The 17,063-nt window shown below is 40.8% G+C and overlaps 1 protein-coding gene across 1 annotated transcript in view; it reads left to right on the top strand.

Moving 5' to 3' along the window:
- Positions 1 to 9,403, top strand: part of mgat5b (alpha-1,6-mannosylglycoprotein 6-beta-N-acetylglucosaminyltransferase B) — a 54,610-nt gene extending 45,207 nt beyond the window's left edge. The window contains exons 12-17 of the mRNA XM_078270118.1: positions 557 to 712; positions 911 to 1,057; positions 1,177 to 1,293; positions 3,692 to 3,766; positions 6,837 to 7,102; positions 8,701 to 9,403. Of these exons, the coding sequence (XP_078126244.1) occupies positions 557 to 712; positions 911 to 1,057; positions 1,177 to 1,293; positions 3,692 to 3,766; positions 6,837 to 7,102; positions 8,701 to 8,899 (960 nt within the window). The 3' untranslated portion in view covers positions 8,900 to 9,403. The remainder of the gene's footprint in view (positions 1 to 556; positions 713 to 910; positions 1,058 to 1,176; positions 1,294 to 3,691; positions 3,767 to 6,836; positions 7,103 to 8,700) is intronic.
- The last annotated feature ends 7,660 nt before the right edge of the window (positions 9,404 to 17,063 follow it).

The raw sequence follows: 17,063 nt of genomic DNA, 5'->3' as shown, positions 1-17,063 counted from the left end.
GGCAAATTCTGCTTCAAAGACAGCTCACACTTGGTTGAATTAGCATTGGCAGCGTTTATCTAGCGCTTTTTAATCTAGATAATTTTTTGGGCTTTTTATGGCCTATAATCGACAGGATAGCTTGAAGAAGGAAAGGGGGGGGAGAGAGAGAGGGGGTACGACATGCAGCAAAGGGCCGCAGATCGGATTCGAACCCAGGCCGCTTCCAAGGTCTCAGCCTACATGGGGCAAACACTCTACTGGGTGAGCTAGAGGTCGCCCCACGTTCATCTATTAAAGACGTCTGCACTTTTGTGAGTTTTCAAAACAACATAAGATAACTAAAAGCTCTACAAAGATGCAGAATAATCTGTCCAAACAGCAGGTCAAATTATTATTTAATATGCAAAGGGCAACGGCCTTAAAACCATGAACACAAAGTGGGCAGTCAAAGGCTTAAACTAACCAATTGGGATCTGGTGCACTGAAAAAAAAAAGATTTGATTGCAAATGTAGATGACTTTACATTGCCCCTTTTTTAAGTGTTTAACTTGTTTTGCACCTGTATGTCTCAAAGGGAAAGGAAAAGTTCCTGGCCATTCTTAATCGCTACATGGAGATCCATGGGACGGTGTACTATGAGACGCAGCGTCCTCCGGAGGTGCCCGCCTTTGTCAAGAACCACGGTCTGCTGCCTCAGCAGGAGCTGCAGCAGCTCCTCAGAAAGGCCAAGGTGGGAACATCACTGAGGCTTTCATGAGCTTGGAAAATGATAACTCAGATGTTTGGATACACAAATTCTGGATCATAATGAAATGTTTTTGTTGACGTGTTTATGTGTTTGTAGAGTCCAGCTAAGTGTTGACCTGGATATGAGCAGCTCAGTGTATAGACTCATGATCTCCTTCTCCTTTAAACTTTTCCTGTCAAGCTGTTCATTGGATTTGGCTTCCCCTACGAAGGTCCCGCCCCTTTAGAGGCCATAGCCAATGGCTGCATCTTTCTACAACCCAAGTTTAATCCCCCTCACAGCTCTCTTAATCATGACTTCTTCAGAGGGAAGCCCACCTCCAGGAAGGTAGATGCTCTTGATGTATTGAGAAAAAAACTGCAATAGCAAATAAATATGCACACAGATCTTGACTTCAGTTGTTGCATTGTGATTGTGAATATATATCACATTTCTTCCTCCCTCAGGTGTCCTCTCAGCATCCGTATGCAGAGCAGTATATTGGCAGGCCGCATGTCATCACTATCGACTTCAATAACTCTGAGGAGTTTGATGCGGCCGTCCGTGAGATCATGAGGATCAATGTATGTTAATTTATTGGCGTTTGCCAGCCAACCTCAGCACAACTCATTCAACAAAATAATGGTCTTCTAGTACTCCCAGTACACTTTACACTGCTGCATAATGATTGATATTAATAATAGTTTGACTTTACAGTCTTGGTTTGACCCACTTTTGAAGCCCTCAGCCTTTAATAGAGCACTTAATCATGGCATCCTGCGTTACAGCAAAATGCTTAGCTGTCTCCGTCTCCGCGCTGCTAATTGCTTGAGATATTGAGCGGCTCAGTTGGTAAACTGTGCCCACACCTGGGTTTACATGGCAGCCTTCCAGAGGCCAGCCCCACAGGCAGAAAGCATTGTCCGCAGCAGATCATGTTTATCAATCACACTGTGCTCAATCTGTCACCAGAACAACACCGAGCCACAGCCAGGCCTCTCGCAGTGCCTCTACCTGCCAGGTGTGTTAAATAGACCTTGTGTTTCCTGCTGATAGAAGCATGATGAAGTACCAGTTGTGGCGCTGGCATGTAGTTTAAAAAGTAGATCCTGGGGGAGGCAAAAATATGCCCCGCATATTTAGCGCGGAAAATGGCAATTTATGCAGCGAAAGTGCGGCGTATTTGAAAAAATGCGGCCCCGTGTAAATATGCGGACTTTGGCTGATTATGCATTGAATTATGCGATCGCATAATCGCGTTTTTCTGGAGGGACTGTCTTATGTCTCAGATCCTCTACCCGATCTGGCAAACTTGCATAGTGCGGCTATAGCCAATAGAGGGCTGCAAAGCGAATGCAGAAGTGCCGTTCACCCTTTTTTACCAGTTGATGAATCACTGAAACAATTTTGGAAACATTATTTTAAGGTACAAAAGAATCTTTGGTATTGCTTTAATAAGCGCATTTCCCAAAATGACAAAATGTTCCTTTTCTGTAGTATTTGGAAAACAGTAGTTCAATGTAGATGGACTGCATATATAGCACTTTTCTAGTCTTAACGACTACTCAAAGCGCTTTTTTACATAGTAGCCTATAGTCACCATTTACCATTCACACACACATACATGCGCTGGTGGCCGAGACTGCAATACAAGATGCCACCTGCTCACCAGATAAAAATTCACACACCGATGGCACAGCATCGGGAGCAATTCGGCGTTCAATGTTCTTGCCCAAAACGACTTAGATGACCGCAGTTTAGTATGTCATGCAGTGTTTAGGTTTAATGACACGCATCCTAGTTTACTTACACCTGCCCGAGCTTACCCACCAGCTGGGTTTCTGTGTGCCTTTTTCTGGACACGGCTGGTCCCAGCCTAACTCGCCTCCGGAATGTGGAGGAAGTTTCATTTTATCGCCATTGATGATGGTGTGAAATAATGATAGTTGCTCCTATATTTTTGTAGCCGAGAAATGCAATCAGTTTAGGTATATGAATTGCACAGTCATTCTAAAAATGTTTTCCACTGCTGAATTCAAATCGCCCTCTATGAAGCATTTGTTTTCTCTCTCTCTCAGATTATATTGTATAAAGATGCCCAAAAGGCAAATTGCATTACGGAATATCTGATGAAGTGCTGGATACATTTCATTAAACTCAGATGAAATAAAGTAATAAGAGAATGCTAAAAGGAACACAACACTAAAAGGAACCATTTATCAATTTAAAAGCCTGAGTGCTTTAGTGTCTTGATAGTAAACAATGAGATCTCACTTTAGCTACCAGGGGAGACATTCATTGCACATTCACATTCTGCACTGAGAATCCTGTCAGAATGTACCCTGATATATGTCCTAATTATTGATATCATCAAAATCGAATAGGTTTCAAAATGCAGTAATTACAGCAATATAAACCTCATCTCCAAACTGCAGTAATTTTTCTACACCACCATCAAAACTGTGTCTTCCTGTCACCGCTGTATTCCCTACGACACTGTATAGAAAAAAAAAACACTTGAAAGAAGAGGACAAGCTATTGTTTTCTCTCAGTGAATTTAAATCCATTTCTCATCATCCTTGAGACAGACGATGAGTGACAGGCTGTAACGGCGACACTGATAAACGGCACCCAAAGGATGCAGAACTCACAAAAAACATCAGCCTCCACAGCACTGGATGACCTGTGGTCCGCTGTCAGTTTAATCCATTGTTTGACATATTGATGTAGTCATCACTAAAAAATAATGAAATCAATTTTCAAAGTTGTCACCTGTGATGCATTAAGTCATGGATTTTAATGTGTGGCTTGTGGCATGATATAAGCCTCTCACAATTACGCTAATGAATGTGTCAGCTTTGATTAACTATTAGATGTGCTCTTCCTGTAATTACAATGGCTTGGTTCTGTGGACACACACACACACACACACACACTCTCTCTCTCACGCAGTTTCATCTGTGTGCACATCTGTGTTTGCAGGTGGAGCCATTCCTTCCCTATGAGTACACCTGTGAGGGGATGCTTGAAAGAGTTCACGCCTACATTCAGAACCAGGTGGGTCTCAAAAGTCAACGTAACCAGCAGGCATGCTGGGTAAGGTCATAATGATGTAATACAAGTTATTTTTAGGTGCATATGTTGCCACCTAGCAGAGTAAAACTTAGCAATAGAAACCAGATTAAACCAGGGTCCCGAAGCAGTGTATTTAGACACGTCTGGCATATTTTAGCAAAAATACAAGTGTTCCGATTGTACTGCACAGATCATACGGACAATTGTGGAGACGTAGAATATATAGCATATAGGAGTGGCATAAAGAGATTCTTTGTCTTGAGTACTTTTCTTCTGCTGACACTGGGTCACTGTAGGAGGAAGCTTCAAGCTTAACGTTGAGTATTCATTTAAATAATTTGTGACTTTGGTCAAATTTGTGGTGATGTGTTGTCTGTATTCATTTCAGCCTGTATTTGGAGGAAAGTTCCAAGCAATGTTGAATGGATGAATGACTGATGATAGTTTAAGAATTAAAACAGCAGTTGGATTATTACAACCGCACAAGTTCCCCTCTCTTTGAAGCATTACGTCCATTCAATTAAATTAATAAGCTATACTTCGATGTACTGTAAGTTCCTGTTTCTGGGATTTCTTAGTTGCTGAGCCACAATGTTTATTCCTCGGCTCCACTGACTGGGTCAGCTATTAAATTATTTGCAGGCGACAGCTACACGTTTAATAGACTAGCACGGTGACTAATTTTTCTCAATGATGGTCCTCGAGGACGGTGATGAAAGAGAAAAGTAAAGCTCATACATAAAAATGGGCTTCCAGCCTTTTACTCACATCAGAATGGGAATTCATCAATAATCAAGATATGCTGTTGTAATTTTACTGAAATCCAGGGTGAGTACTCAGACACAAGTGCAACCAAAAACACACACACACATTCATACCCACACACTAATTTCTATACTGTATTTACATATCTTGTTGTCCTCTGGTACATCCATCATGTCCTGATGGTTGGTATACTGTTTGGCAGTGGCAGGTTAAAGAAATGTGTTAGCCTCTGCTCTGGCACCATCTCTCCCCAGGCTGTCAGACAGACAGACAGACAGACACTCTCTCTCTCTCTCTCTCTCTCTCTCTCTCTCTCTCTCTCTCTCTCTCTCTCTCTCTCTCTCACACTCAATGAGCCGTGTCTGACTGAGACTGTGACTGCCCGCCTGACATGTACATTGTCAGACTCCCAATTACACTCTGCCTGCTCTCTTTTCTTCCACTTTTCTCAACCTTCTCTTCCACCATTTCTGACTTTTCCGATTTATTTCTAACTTCTATTGCAAACCTCGTCGGACTGAACCTCTTGTCCTCGTTATCTCCCACAATGACTTACTCTCACCTGCAGGCACTGGCAGAGCTCCATTCCCACTCTGATCCGCATACAATGTACTCTTATGGCAGCTCAGTCTCTTCCCCTGTAAACATTGTCTGCATGATGGCACACACTTTTATTCTTCTATTATTATTTGTTTTGTTGTATCCCTATAACGTCACTTGATTGACAATTCTCATTTAACTCAAGAGTGGAGGTCAAACACACACATTTAGAGAGGAAGGAGACAGATGTTTGTTTTCTTTGTTGGCTGTAACCATATGTAATAGTGCAGTTATCAATAACAACAATCAGTGAGGACAATTTCTTGTGTGGTCAGATTGACAATGACCAGCTGTTCCTAACAGCAGGGGATTGATCCAACATAGAGCTGAGATACCTGATTGGATGAACATAAAACCTACTGATGATGTCACCATTCCCCAGTATATGACAGACTAACAAAAAATGATGGCTCCAGTGAAATGGGATAAATGCTAATAGCCGATGTAAATGCTTGATGAATTAACTGATTGTTTGTATAGGCCTATTTTACCAAAGTCATTTTGACATGTCTCAGAAGGAGGAGCACAGGTGTGAATAATAAAACGATTCATAATAAAACGATTAATGAAGGCTGAATTCCATTTACATTTAGCTGCTTCAGTTTCAGGGTCCTGGTATTGTGCATACTGACTCACTGTCACACTGGCATAGCATGGCATACTATGCCAGTTCAAAATCTCTGCTGTGAAAGAAGCCTGTTGTGTTTGTTCACTAAACATTTTTCCAAAATGTCCATTTTAGTCATCCCCTGCATTTAAAAATCGTGCAGAACTACAGCAAGTAGCGAGGAAGCAACAAGGTCTCATGAATGATTAAAACAGACGGTTCAAGTTAATGACTCGCCTGCACGTTCTCTTTTAATTAGAGCATAAAATGGACCGTACATGACACGGTTAAACAAAGTTCTATCCAATCTGTGTGAACATCCAACTGCACATATTGCTTCTCCACACCTCAGCAGTTCTGTTGAATAAAATATCACTATCAAATCTACCTACATAAGACACAGGTTTGTTTCAGATGTTATTCTTTCTCCCTTATGTGAAGTATTGGGCATGTTGATGACTCATAGTGGTATAATCAAAAAGACATAATTCTAAAGTTGCTATAATTACATATACATGTACCTTGTTAATGACTACCAGAAAGTTCTGGGGATTTTCTAACAAGTCCCATAGACATTAAAATACACTAGTTTCATAAAAAAAATAAAAAAGAAGTATGTGTGTATGAGTGGAAGTGCAGCAGAGATGGAGAGATTGGAACCACAGTTATTGCCTGCGGGCACTGGGAGCCTGTTTAATAAACGGGTCTGGAGGCCAGTGGGACATGTCAGAGAAATGTTATTACCTGGGTCTTATGAATAGCCCCAGCTGGATGAGGAATCTAATCAGGGCTCTCACCACAGCCTAATCCTGCTTCCAAACCTCATTTGTTATTGGGTGGCATAACTGCATTCATATCATTTCCTGGAAGATTGACAAGGACTTGTCAGCTCTGATATGCACCTTTTGTATCTTAATTATTCTTTTTATTTCTTCCTCCATCAGCTGTCCAGACTGAATGTATAACTTGTCACTGCTCTGTATTGGAGTGTAGAGTTTATTTTAGCTGGCAGGTCAAAGTGTTTGCAATATAACACTGAACACATTACTGATCTGGGTCACTTTATCTTTGCACCTGCAGGACTTTTGTTCCCCTGAAGCTCCGTTTCCTCCAGTAAACTCATCCTGGCTGAGCACCCCTCCCGGTCCTTTCGTCCTCCTGCCAAACTCCAGCATCCTGACCTGGGCCTCCAACACCAGCACCTGCCCGTCCTGGCCACCCCTCAGCGCCCTGCGCCTTTTGGCTTCCCTGGAGGGCCAGTCTTGTGTGATGGCGTGCCAGAGTGCAGGACTCATCTGTGAACCTGCCTTGTATCGTTTCATCAACATCAAGGAGGCCTTCAGCGCGTAAGATGTTTCTTCATACGGATAATTTGTTAATTGACTATGCACAATTTGGCTTTTCATTTGCTCCTATTTATGCACAGCTATGGAAAAATAACACTGCATTATAACAAAATAGTCATGTTTTGCATTTCTTAATGCATCAGAATAAGTGCATTTTTACACAAAATAGTTGAGATTTTTTTGCACCATCCACTATTGATTACTTCTTGATTGCTTCTCAACTTCATGAAATGCTAGCTGTGTTCGAAACTGTTCCCTATCACGAAAATAGTACACTATATAGTGTGTTCGCCGTTTTGTAGTGGTGTTCGAATTCTCTGCGGTTAATGCTGCGTTCCAGGCAACCCGTAACCCGTGTTTTCACAACCTTCTACCCGTGAAAGTGCCCTGGAGCGGCAGTCAAACCCGTAACTACCCGTGAACTCGTACCAGATCGTTGTAGTCCCAGTTACAGTTTTTGACATCGCACACACATAAACAACAATGGCGACCCCTGTTGATGCTGTACAGATGCCGGTGATTAACGGTGAGAAATAGAAATAAATAGGCAACGTAAAGTAATTCCGCACATTGTAATCAAAACAATACACATACGATTGTGTTCTACTACAGGTTATGTTTATTAAATGAAGCCCAAAATATGTCGGCAACTAGAAATCGCTAGTATCAGCTAGCGCTAGCTAACGTCAACATTCGGTAGCCGCTAGCTAACACTAGCTAGAAGGGTTTGTCGGGTTTGCCTGGAACGCTACCAAGTTGTGAGTCGTGGGGCGACCTCTAGCTCACCCAGTAAGAGTGTTTGCCCCATGTTGGCTGAGTCCTGCAGCGGCGCAGGGTTTGAGTCCTACCTGCTGCCCTTTGCTGAGTGTCATCCCCCATCTCTCTCCCCCTTTCATGTCTATCCACTTTCAAAATAAAGAAAAAAAAAAGTTGGGAGTCGTGACTTGAAGTCATAACTTACAGGCTAAAAATAGTCTGGAACGCAGCATAATTTCATTCACTATTCCACTCCACTATAAAATACCCACAATGCACTGCTAATTTGAGTGTTCATACGATGTACCCTGCATTTTATTCCCGTATACCACAATGCAACACAGTCTTCTTTTCCCGGTGGAGAAGAAGAAGCAGAAGCACCCGCGGAAAGTGAAAAGGAAAAGTCTTTTGTTTCTAAACATTGGAAATGTAACATGCAACATACATACAACCCTTTACAATTCTCAGATTATCCAATTATCAGAGTGCTCGCTTAGTTTCAGGGACGTATTAGAAGTATTTTTGTTTCGGTTTGTTTACATGATACTGGGAGGGCCCGCCTCTGTCACACACACATAACCGGCACATCTGACGATGTTTTCAGTGAGTGTCCAAGCATAAACACTATATAGGGAATAGTGAGTGAGTGAATGAGGGAACGGTTTGGAACACAGCTACTGTCTCCCTTCATTCGTTAAGGTTCTCAAGACAGCACTGTAACATACTTCTTTTTTTTTTTTAAATACATTAGTGTGTGTGTGTGTGTGTGTGTGTGGTATTTGTGAAATAAAAGTCTTCAACGTTGCATCCTAAACTGTGTTCTCCTCTGTCTTTGTTTCCAGGCTGGACCTGCAGTGTGACGGAGTGGAGTCCGAGATGAACCACCTCTTCCCGGCCTTCTCAGCAGAGCATGCTGAATGTAGCCTGCAGCAGGATCCCCTGCTGTTCAGCTGTGCCGGCTCCAGTGCCAAATACCAGCGCCTTTGCCCCTGCAGGGACTATCGTAACGGCCAGGTGGCACTGTGCAGAGACTGCCTATGACCAGAGGAGGATCTGTGGTTGGAGACTTATTTCTAACACTTGGTGACATCTTGAATCTGTGGTGAAATGCTGTAACACATAAACTTGACCTCTGACCAAGGACTGGCTGGAGGACGTAAATTGTAAGACCATATTACCTCTCAGGGAACTGCATGATTGTACTTTGATCTGGAGGGATTCAAGCCTCAGTTTAAAGGTTTACATGGCTGCATAGGACCACAGTCTACAAAAGTCACAATGAAATGTGTCATTTGATGGATCAGTTAGATTAGTAAAGAAACCATGAGCAATCAAAAGGAAAGCTTTGATTAAAAAAATAAATATTGCAAATGCTTGAAATTCACAAGTGTGTTTACTCAGTGTTGTGCGAATAACTACAGTATCATAGTGGAGTTTGGATATTTGTACTAGATGCACCCAAAGCTGTTTACACCATGTTGAGATGTACAACTTTACATGTCCTGTATTAATACATTTGTACATACATGTTTAATAAAAATACAGGGGAGGAAAAAGTTGTTGCAGTTGTTTAAATTATGATATGGGTGGAAATTATTCTTATTCATTTTCTTTCAGATTCTTTATAAATTACAAGATATCATCAATCTTTAATGGTCAATTTCACAAAGCAAAGTGTGGGGAAATATCCTAATTACATCTTTCGGATTATGATTTATGTGCTGTGCTGGCTCACACTCAGTTGTTTATAAAGCAGTCTTCCGATACAAGGTAACGATAGTTACCGACTACAGTATTTAGTTTGCTGCATCCATATTTTTTATTACTAACTAAAGCAGGTATTTGCATATAATACATTCACAGAAAGCCATATTGTGTTTACCTTTGTACATTAATATGTACTTCCTTAGGAGAACTAAGTGTGAGAATAGGTGACGGTGACTGATGTCTGGTAGCAGCAGATAAAATTACTATTTTACTGTTGGTGTGCAGAAAGGGACACATGGTTTAATGTAAAGGTTCACATTTTGTCAAGCATGTCCTAAATGATGCTCACATGCCCATCTACATTGACATGTACATTGAAACAGTTTGTGGTTGCTGTTATTGTTCCTACAGTATGTATATGAAGACATTCCTTGCTAAGGCAGTTCATTTTGTTAGCCTGGAAATCCAGACCCAAATCCGAAAGGTTAAGGGTCTGGCATTGAGTAATGAAAGTGGCCCAACTCGAGGGGTGGCAACAAGCATGCATTTGAAAATCTCACTGCACGCAATTGGATAACACTACGACCAATCACAACAATACACAGGGTGACATATCCAGAGCCCCATACGCTTAGCTACCAGCGGAGCTAACTGGTAGATTAAACTGTCGTCATCTGTTTAGCTCGCCTCTGGCCCGCCTATATCAGATACACCGATGTGATTGGTGCAACTCGGCTACAAGGGCAAAGTTAATGAGCATCATTACTGAATGCCAGAGTGACTCGCTGAGCAAATTCAAATTGTGCTCTCGCGAGAACCAAAATCCTAATCAAATCTTTGTCTTTTCCGTACAACCTTTCCCTCCTAAATCTTTCCCCATACTGTCGGCGGCTGCAGAGGCATAATAACACAAGAAATGATGTACTAAAAAGATAGTTTGCAAGATGCCTGCTTGATGTGTATCATATCATATCTCATATCATCAGCCTGAGCTGACCTTAAAGTGCTCATATTATGCTTTTTGGCTTTTTCCCCTTTCCTTTATTGTGTTATATATCTTTTTGTGCACGTTATAGGTTTACAAAGTGAAAAAGCCCAAAGTCCATCCCAAAGGGACTTACCATCTTCCAGAGAAAACATTGTTCACAAACTGCTCCAAAAAAGCTCTATTGTAGTCCAGCCTTTACTTCCGTGACGAACGTGCGTCACTTTGTAACACATTATATATATTATTTATATATGTTATAATGCTCGCCTAGCTGCTAGCATGGCACTGGCTCATGCTCTGCAACTGACTAGCTAGCTGTACTTACTGTGCATGTGCGACTCCCAACAAAGATGGTACAGAAGTGAGATGTCTCACTCTGTAGCTAAAACAGAGAGCTCAACACACAGGGTGAAAAGAGGAGCTGCAGCAATGTGCAGTACAACAAATATATGGTGTTTTCTGAAAATTAAACCACATAAACCTATTCTGGTACAATCTCTAAATACAATTATGAACCTGAAAATGAGCATAATATGAGCACTTTAAGAATGTTTCTGCACAGAGTAGGTGGATTTTTTCCCCCCATCTCTTACAGTAGAATTGTGTTAGAAAGAAATCTCTTCACCACCAGTATGAAGAGGAGGAATGATTACAGCAACCAAAAATTGCACAAATGGGAATGTGAGTATTGTATTAAAATAGACTTTAAATGTGAACCTATCCTTTAAGGACTTTAGGCTGGTAAAAAGAAATATCACCTGAGACCTAAGGAAAACTGCAGCAGGGTTTAATGATTTGTTGGATATGGTGTTATAGATTTACTACCATAGCATACGAAAGGACTCATTTGAAACCTCTGAATGGTGTTGAACAGTTACCATGCATCACAAAGTGGAAGGCACATTGAAACCATATTGATATAAATAATAGTTTGCCTGCTTGAGGCAAAAAAGGATACATAATGAGACAGTGTTGGAAACATTATTTACAAAAAATATGGCAGTTGAAGGCTGTTAACTACTGCTGCCCCCGAGCAGGTAAAGTTTAATGTTGCTCCAATCGCCAACTCAGAATGTAAAGTCATTATTTTTTGGGATTTCAATTTCTCAACATATATTCCTGTTTCTTGACACAGTAGGAAATATGGTCAACATTATCAAACAGGACAGTAACATATTACCTCCATAATGTTTCAGATGTGTCACATTGAATTTATTCAAATAAAAAACAATCATCTGCATGACAGTGACATCAGCTGGAAGTGGATAAATGGAAATGGGTTACAACAACCATATTGTTTTCTATTCATATACCTAATTTTATATTATACATATGTATATATATGATATTTTATAACGGAAGCTATCCATTTCCATTGTAATCCATTTCTCTTCCCTTTGGTTTTGTTTGTGTTGGCCTTATGAATGAAACCATTAGGTGAAGCGAATATTTAATCCTCTTTATAAATGGACATTATAATATGCACAAAAACTATGCAATGTCACTAAAGTCATTATCGTGTGAGCTGCTGCTCCACTGAAGCTGAAACCCTCCACTAAGATAGGAGGATTTTAATGAGACATTCTCAAAAGAGAGTTGGAATTTGCCAGTTTTCATTTAATAATTGTGCTCGTGTCTCTTTGACTGATAGTAAGGACCATTTCACAATATGCCCATTTCTCCTCTCCAATTCATAGCCTCTGAACTAATATTCATCTTTCTTTCAGAAACTAAAAGAACAAGAATGTGTGTGTGTGTGTGTGTGTGTGTGTGTGTGTGTGTGTGTGTGTGTGTGTGATGGCGATACTTCAGGTATCGAACAAAAACTTCTGTGACTTAAAGTTATAAAGAAAGAAAAGAGCATCAATATTCCACGTTAGAGTCTCTGAAATGATATTTCTTTCTGAGTTTAACCGCTCACAGTTAAGTATTTTTTTATTCAGCTACACACACAAAAAGCTCACCTCTATCTCTGCCTTTAACCACTTAATAAGTTTCATTAATTTCCCAGCAAGAAAGAACTGCCTCAGTAAGAAATCATTGGATACTGCAGAAACCACACAAAGATGGTTTTACATCCGTCCTGCAGATTAAATGTGCACCTTTGGCAGGTGTTTTGTCCAGACTACCTGTTGACTTTGTGCTCAGACAGATCCCTGCTGTGGATTGTCTGGGACTCAGCGTGCAAAAAAAGCTCGGAAGCTCTGCAGTGACTATTTCAGGCAACGCAGTGAAGTGAGGCGGAAGAGAAGTTTATTATGGAAGCCTTTAATCTCTCTAGCTGTGGAAAATCTTTGCTGGCCAAAAGATAAGAGTAATACAGAAATACAGTAGATTATCTCGACAAGATAGAAAAACCTTGAGGGACGTGGTGACACGGTTGGCGGGTGTAGTTTGGTAGAAAGAAAATAGTTCCTACATGAAACTGCTCATAACCAGGCCTGTGGTTTATCTTGAATAACCGGGGCATGATTTCTGGAAAGAGACATTGCTGGGTTTTTTTTGTTTGTTTTTTTTAAATGTATTTTTTGGCGCTTTGAGCATTTTGGGGTGAACTGTCCCTTTTAGTCAAGTCATTGTACTTTATACAGTACCATCCACCTTAACCTAACCATAGCAGACCAAAAATGTTGCCATATACTTTCTTTGTGCCTGTCATTACCCATATACATGAAAGGAAGTGAATTTTGACACTTCCTAAGGGAACTAAGTTTGCAAGAAGACATTGTGGCGAAAGGCTAAATTGGAATTCTGAGATGTAAAAAGAAGGCTGGCAGCGCAAGAAAACACAATGGTTAGCCAAACTTTATGTATTTGAAAGATAAAATGTAAGCAATCTGTAAAATAAAAACCCAAATGATTCGTTGAACCCAAAACATCTCTCACAGATTACAGACACATGTACTTGCAGTAGTTGTATGGAAACACTCACTTTCCATATATATATATACTGTATATATATGTGTAATATCAAGATGCATGTATTGATTTGTTCAGTGCTGCAACAGAACAACTCTCACAGTGCCATGAAGGTGTGTTTTCTTCACTATTTAGATGGTGGCCATGACACAGTATGATTCATGGCATGGCAGGCCACCTTTTCTAAAGAGAGAGGTCCCGCAGGCCAGATTAGTCACTTTTCTTCACACACAGCCGCTTCTTCCTTCCTCACACTCACCTCCCTATTGCCCTCTTTGACCCCCGACTTTCTTTTACTCTCTTTTTGTCTTTTTTCTCAATCTATCCAGGTTCTTCTTTCCCCCCTTTCTCTCTTAAAATCTCAATCCTCGCCTAACGTCCTCAAGATGAATTTATTTTTTAGACTCTGAAACCTTTTCCATGACCAAATGCTGTGTATTTGATACTGCTTTCTAATCAATTCTCTATTATGCTCGCTCGTGTCTCTTTGGCTCTTTAGTATGTGTGACAGAGTGGAGACTAGCTGCCCCACCGCTGCCTCCCACAAAGATAAATGCATCACACATAATGACTCTCTGCCCTGCTCTTTGTCTGTGTGTGTGTGTGTGTGTGTGTGTGTGTGTGTGTGTGTGTGTGTGTGTGTGTGTGTGTGTGTGTGTGTGTGTGCACTGTATGCAGATGCCTTTCTCTATGAGACAAGGTGTCTGAAAAACTGGCACTTAATGGAGGGCACCTGTTATGACTAAAGAACTGCAGAGTGGAAGAAACATTAATCAATTTGAGATACCATTTCATATAAACTGTGGTGCACCAGGTTAGTGATGTGTAGATTTTACAAATACATGTTTTAGTTTTATTAGTTATGATGCTAGAGTTGTTTCAGTTTAACTGTAAAGCTATGAAGTCATATAGTATGTTAGCTCAAATGTATTGGGAACAAACTGATCATCGGTCTCTGTCTGCCACCGTAATTTCTCTTTTTTCACTTCTCCTCGTTCTTCTCTGTTCTCAGCTTCTTCATCACATATGGATAAAAACAAGAACGGAAAGTTCAACAGCTGTCAAAGACAACTGATTACTATTGTTTTCATATGACTTTATTGTAAGTGCATTCTTGCTCATAATGCAGATGAATTGGCTGTTCTGAAAATGTAGGCTTATTTGTTTCACTCTTCTTTTGTGCTTTTCTGCATCCCCCACGTTTGGCCTGTGATCAAACTAATATTTCGATTGCACTTAACAACAGCCTGTTTTTTTTGCAGGATTGGATGTGTGTGTATGTAGCTCCTGAGGTAACAGTACTGCTCACCACCTACAGAGAGATCTGCTGCTGTGTGATAAGTCTACCACAGTGAAATCGGCTTCATTTCAACGGAACCACAGGCATCACAGGTAGGTGTGAGGGGGCAGCCAACAGAGCAAAGATGGTCCATGTTGATTTTTCAGCTTCACACCCTCTGAGGAGAAGCAATGAACACACACACTATACTTGATACACTACTCATTCAAATTTGTTCTGCAGCAACCCCCCCGTAGATGCTGTTAAAAGCTGTTTTAATGATAAAGTTGGCTAGCAATCACATCATTAATGCAAACTCGGCATAATTATTTAAACACTATTATTCACCAAAGTTACACTTAAAGCTATAATCTTTAGTTTTTATAATGAAAATGAATCAAATGACAAAACAATGTGACCATGTGAAATACTTTTTTTATGGTGTGATAGTTACAGTTGAGATATCAGCTAGTTACAGCTGATGAAGTTTTCCATTGAGCTTTTTTGAACCAGAGAGTTATCATGTGGATCTGCAGCTCTCCTCGGCTTTTAAAAGCTTCACAGCGAGTTTCCGCTCATAGTTTAGCTGTTTGGCAGTTTTCAGCAAAAAAAAAGCTCTAAAAAGTCTCTACACTACCGGCTACGCAAACAGCAGACAGACAATTATTAAATGAATGATCATGTTGCTCTGTAATTGCTGGATTTGTAAATAAGCAACTTAAAAGGTGATGATATATCAATGTTGTGTTTGCAACTTGCTTCCAAGTGGCCAAAAATATTTGTAATCACGGGTTTAAAGGATTAGTTTGACAATATGGAAACACTTATTTGCATTCTTATGGAGAGTTAGATGAGAAAATTGACACCACTCTGTTATCTATTTGTGAAATATACAGCCAGCAGCTAGATGGTTGGTTGTGTGCAGGATTATTTTTTGGCTCCTAGCAGTGATTTTGTTTTTTGCTCAGATCAAACTAAGAAAATAAAATGTGATAATTATTGAGCTATCAAGGTGCTGGGAGGCAGACTTTGTTCCCCACAGACAGAGGCAGAATAGTTTCCAGTCTTCATGCTACAGCTGAAGCTACCCAGCTACAAGAGAAAATCTCAAATTATTCCTTTAAAGCTTTAGTGGGTAACTTTTTGATATTAATAATTGTCCGTTACATTCAAGCCATTGCCAAATGAGTTGCTACAAAGCTAATTAAGACTATCAGCTCCACAAAACTCTCTCTGTATTTCTCAGTATGGCTTTGTTCAGAAGATTGTGGCGTCTGGTGACTTTCCTGCGCATTAGTTTGAGTGAAGATAATTACCTCTTCTGAAGAGTCCATCATGTTTTTTTTAATCCTCCCTGTCCTCCTTGGCTACTAGTGTGTAAGTGTAAGTCTTTAGATACTACACTAGCAACTGTGTGGAGGAGGGGTGGGAGGGGCGCGTGCGCGATCATGGAAGGCTTGGGTCATGTGGATGCGCCAATAGTGTAGTTGTCATTACCTCAAATTCCTCATGGGGGTGACAGAAACTACGCACTATAGCTTTAAATTGAAGCAGGAGCAAAGTTTGGCTGGAAAGCAGGCAAGGGTGCCTTTTGTGTGAATATATTTTGTGGTGGTTCCACTTAAATTCAATTTTGTTCTCAGCAGGCAGTCACAGTTATAAGTCCTGGGAAATCCTTTTTCATATGTCTTCAGGTTCACATATGTTTCATTTACGTCCTCCTGTTGACAGAGTTATGGCCTTTGGACATTTTGCATGATATTCCACCCTCTTACAGTAAATGGGCACATTTCACATTAGACCTATCTGAATGCATTGCCTCGGTAATGCATGACCTGAGTGGCAGTGTAGAGCACAATGAGAAGTCAAGAGGCTACTCCACACACTCTATTACTGAGTCAACCTCGTCCATGGCTCCCACTGCCAGCTGGCGGCTCCAGCAACAGACACCCGGACTGCATCTGTCACAGCTGTCTCACTGTCAGCCTCGGTAAAATTGCAAAGGCCATTCCATTACTGAATCTATAGAGCACAGTGTCTAGCACACTAGACATATGAGAAGCAATCCTCCACAGTCTTGTGCGGCAGCTTTTGACAGAAGAGAAGGGTCTGGCTGTCTGTGGCACAGCTTTCAGGTAGCTCTGAGAGGCTCAATGACTGCATATCTTCTTACCTGACAATTAAGGAGTGCTGAGAGGGTGAAGCTAGAGGAGAGAGAGATCGCTTATAGAGAGAGATCACTTATATACAGTCCAACAGCCCTGTGACCCTGTTGTTTGATTGGACTGTCAAGCTGTAATAGAAGTAATTGA

Source organism: Sander vitreus, chromosome 15 (assembly GCF_031162955.1).
Source record: "Sander vitreus isolate 19-12246 chromosome 15, sanVit1, whole genome shotgun sequence".
Taxonomy (NCBI): domain Eukaryota; kingdom Metazoa; phylum Chordata; class Actinopteri; order Perciformes; family Percidae; genus Sander; species Sander vitreus.
Note: the sequence above shows the minus strand (reverse complement) of the source record. Positions and strands in the feature narration are given on the sequence as shown.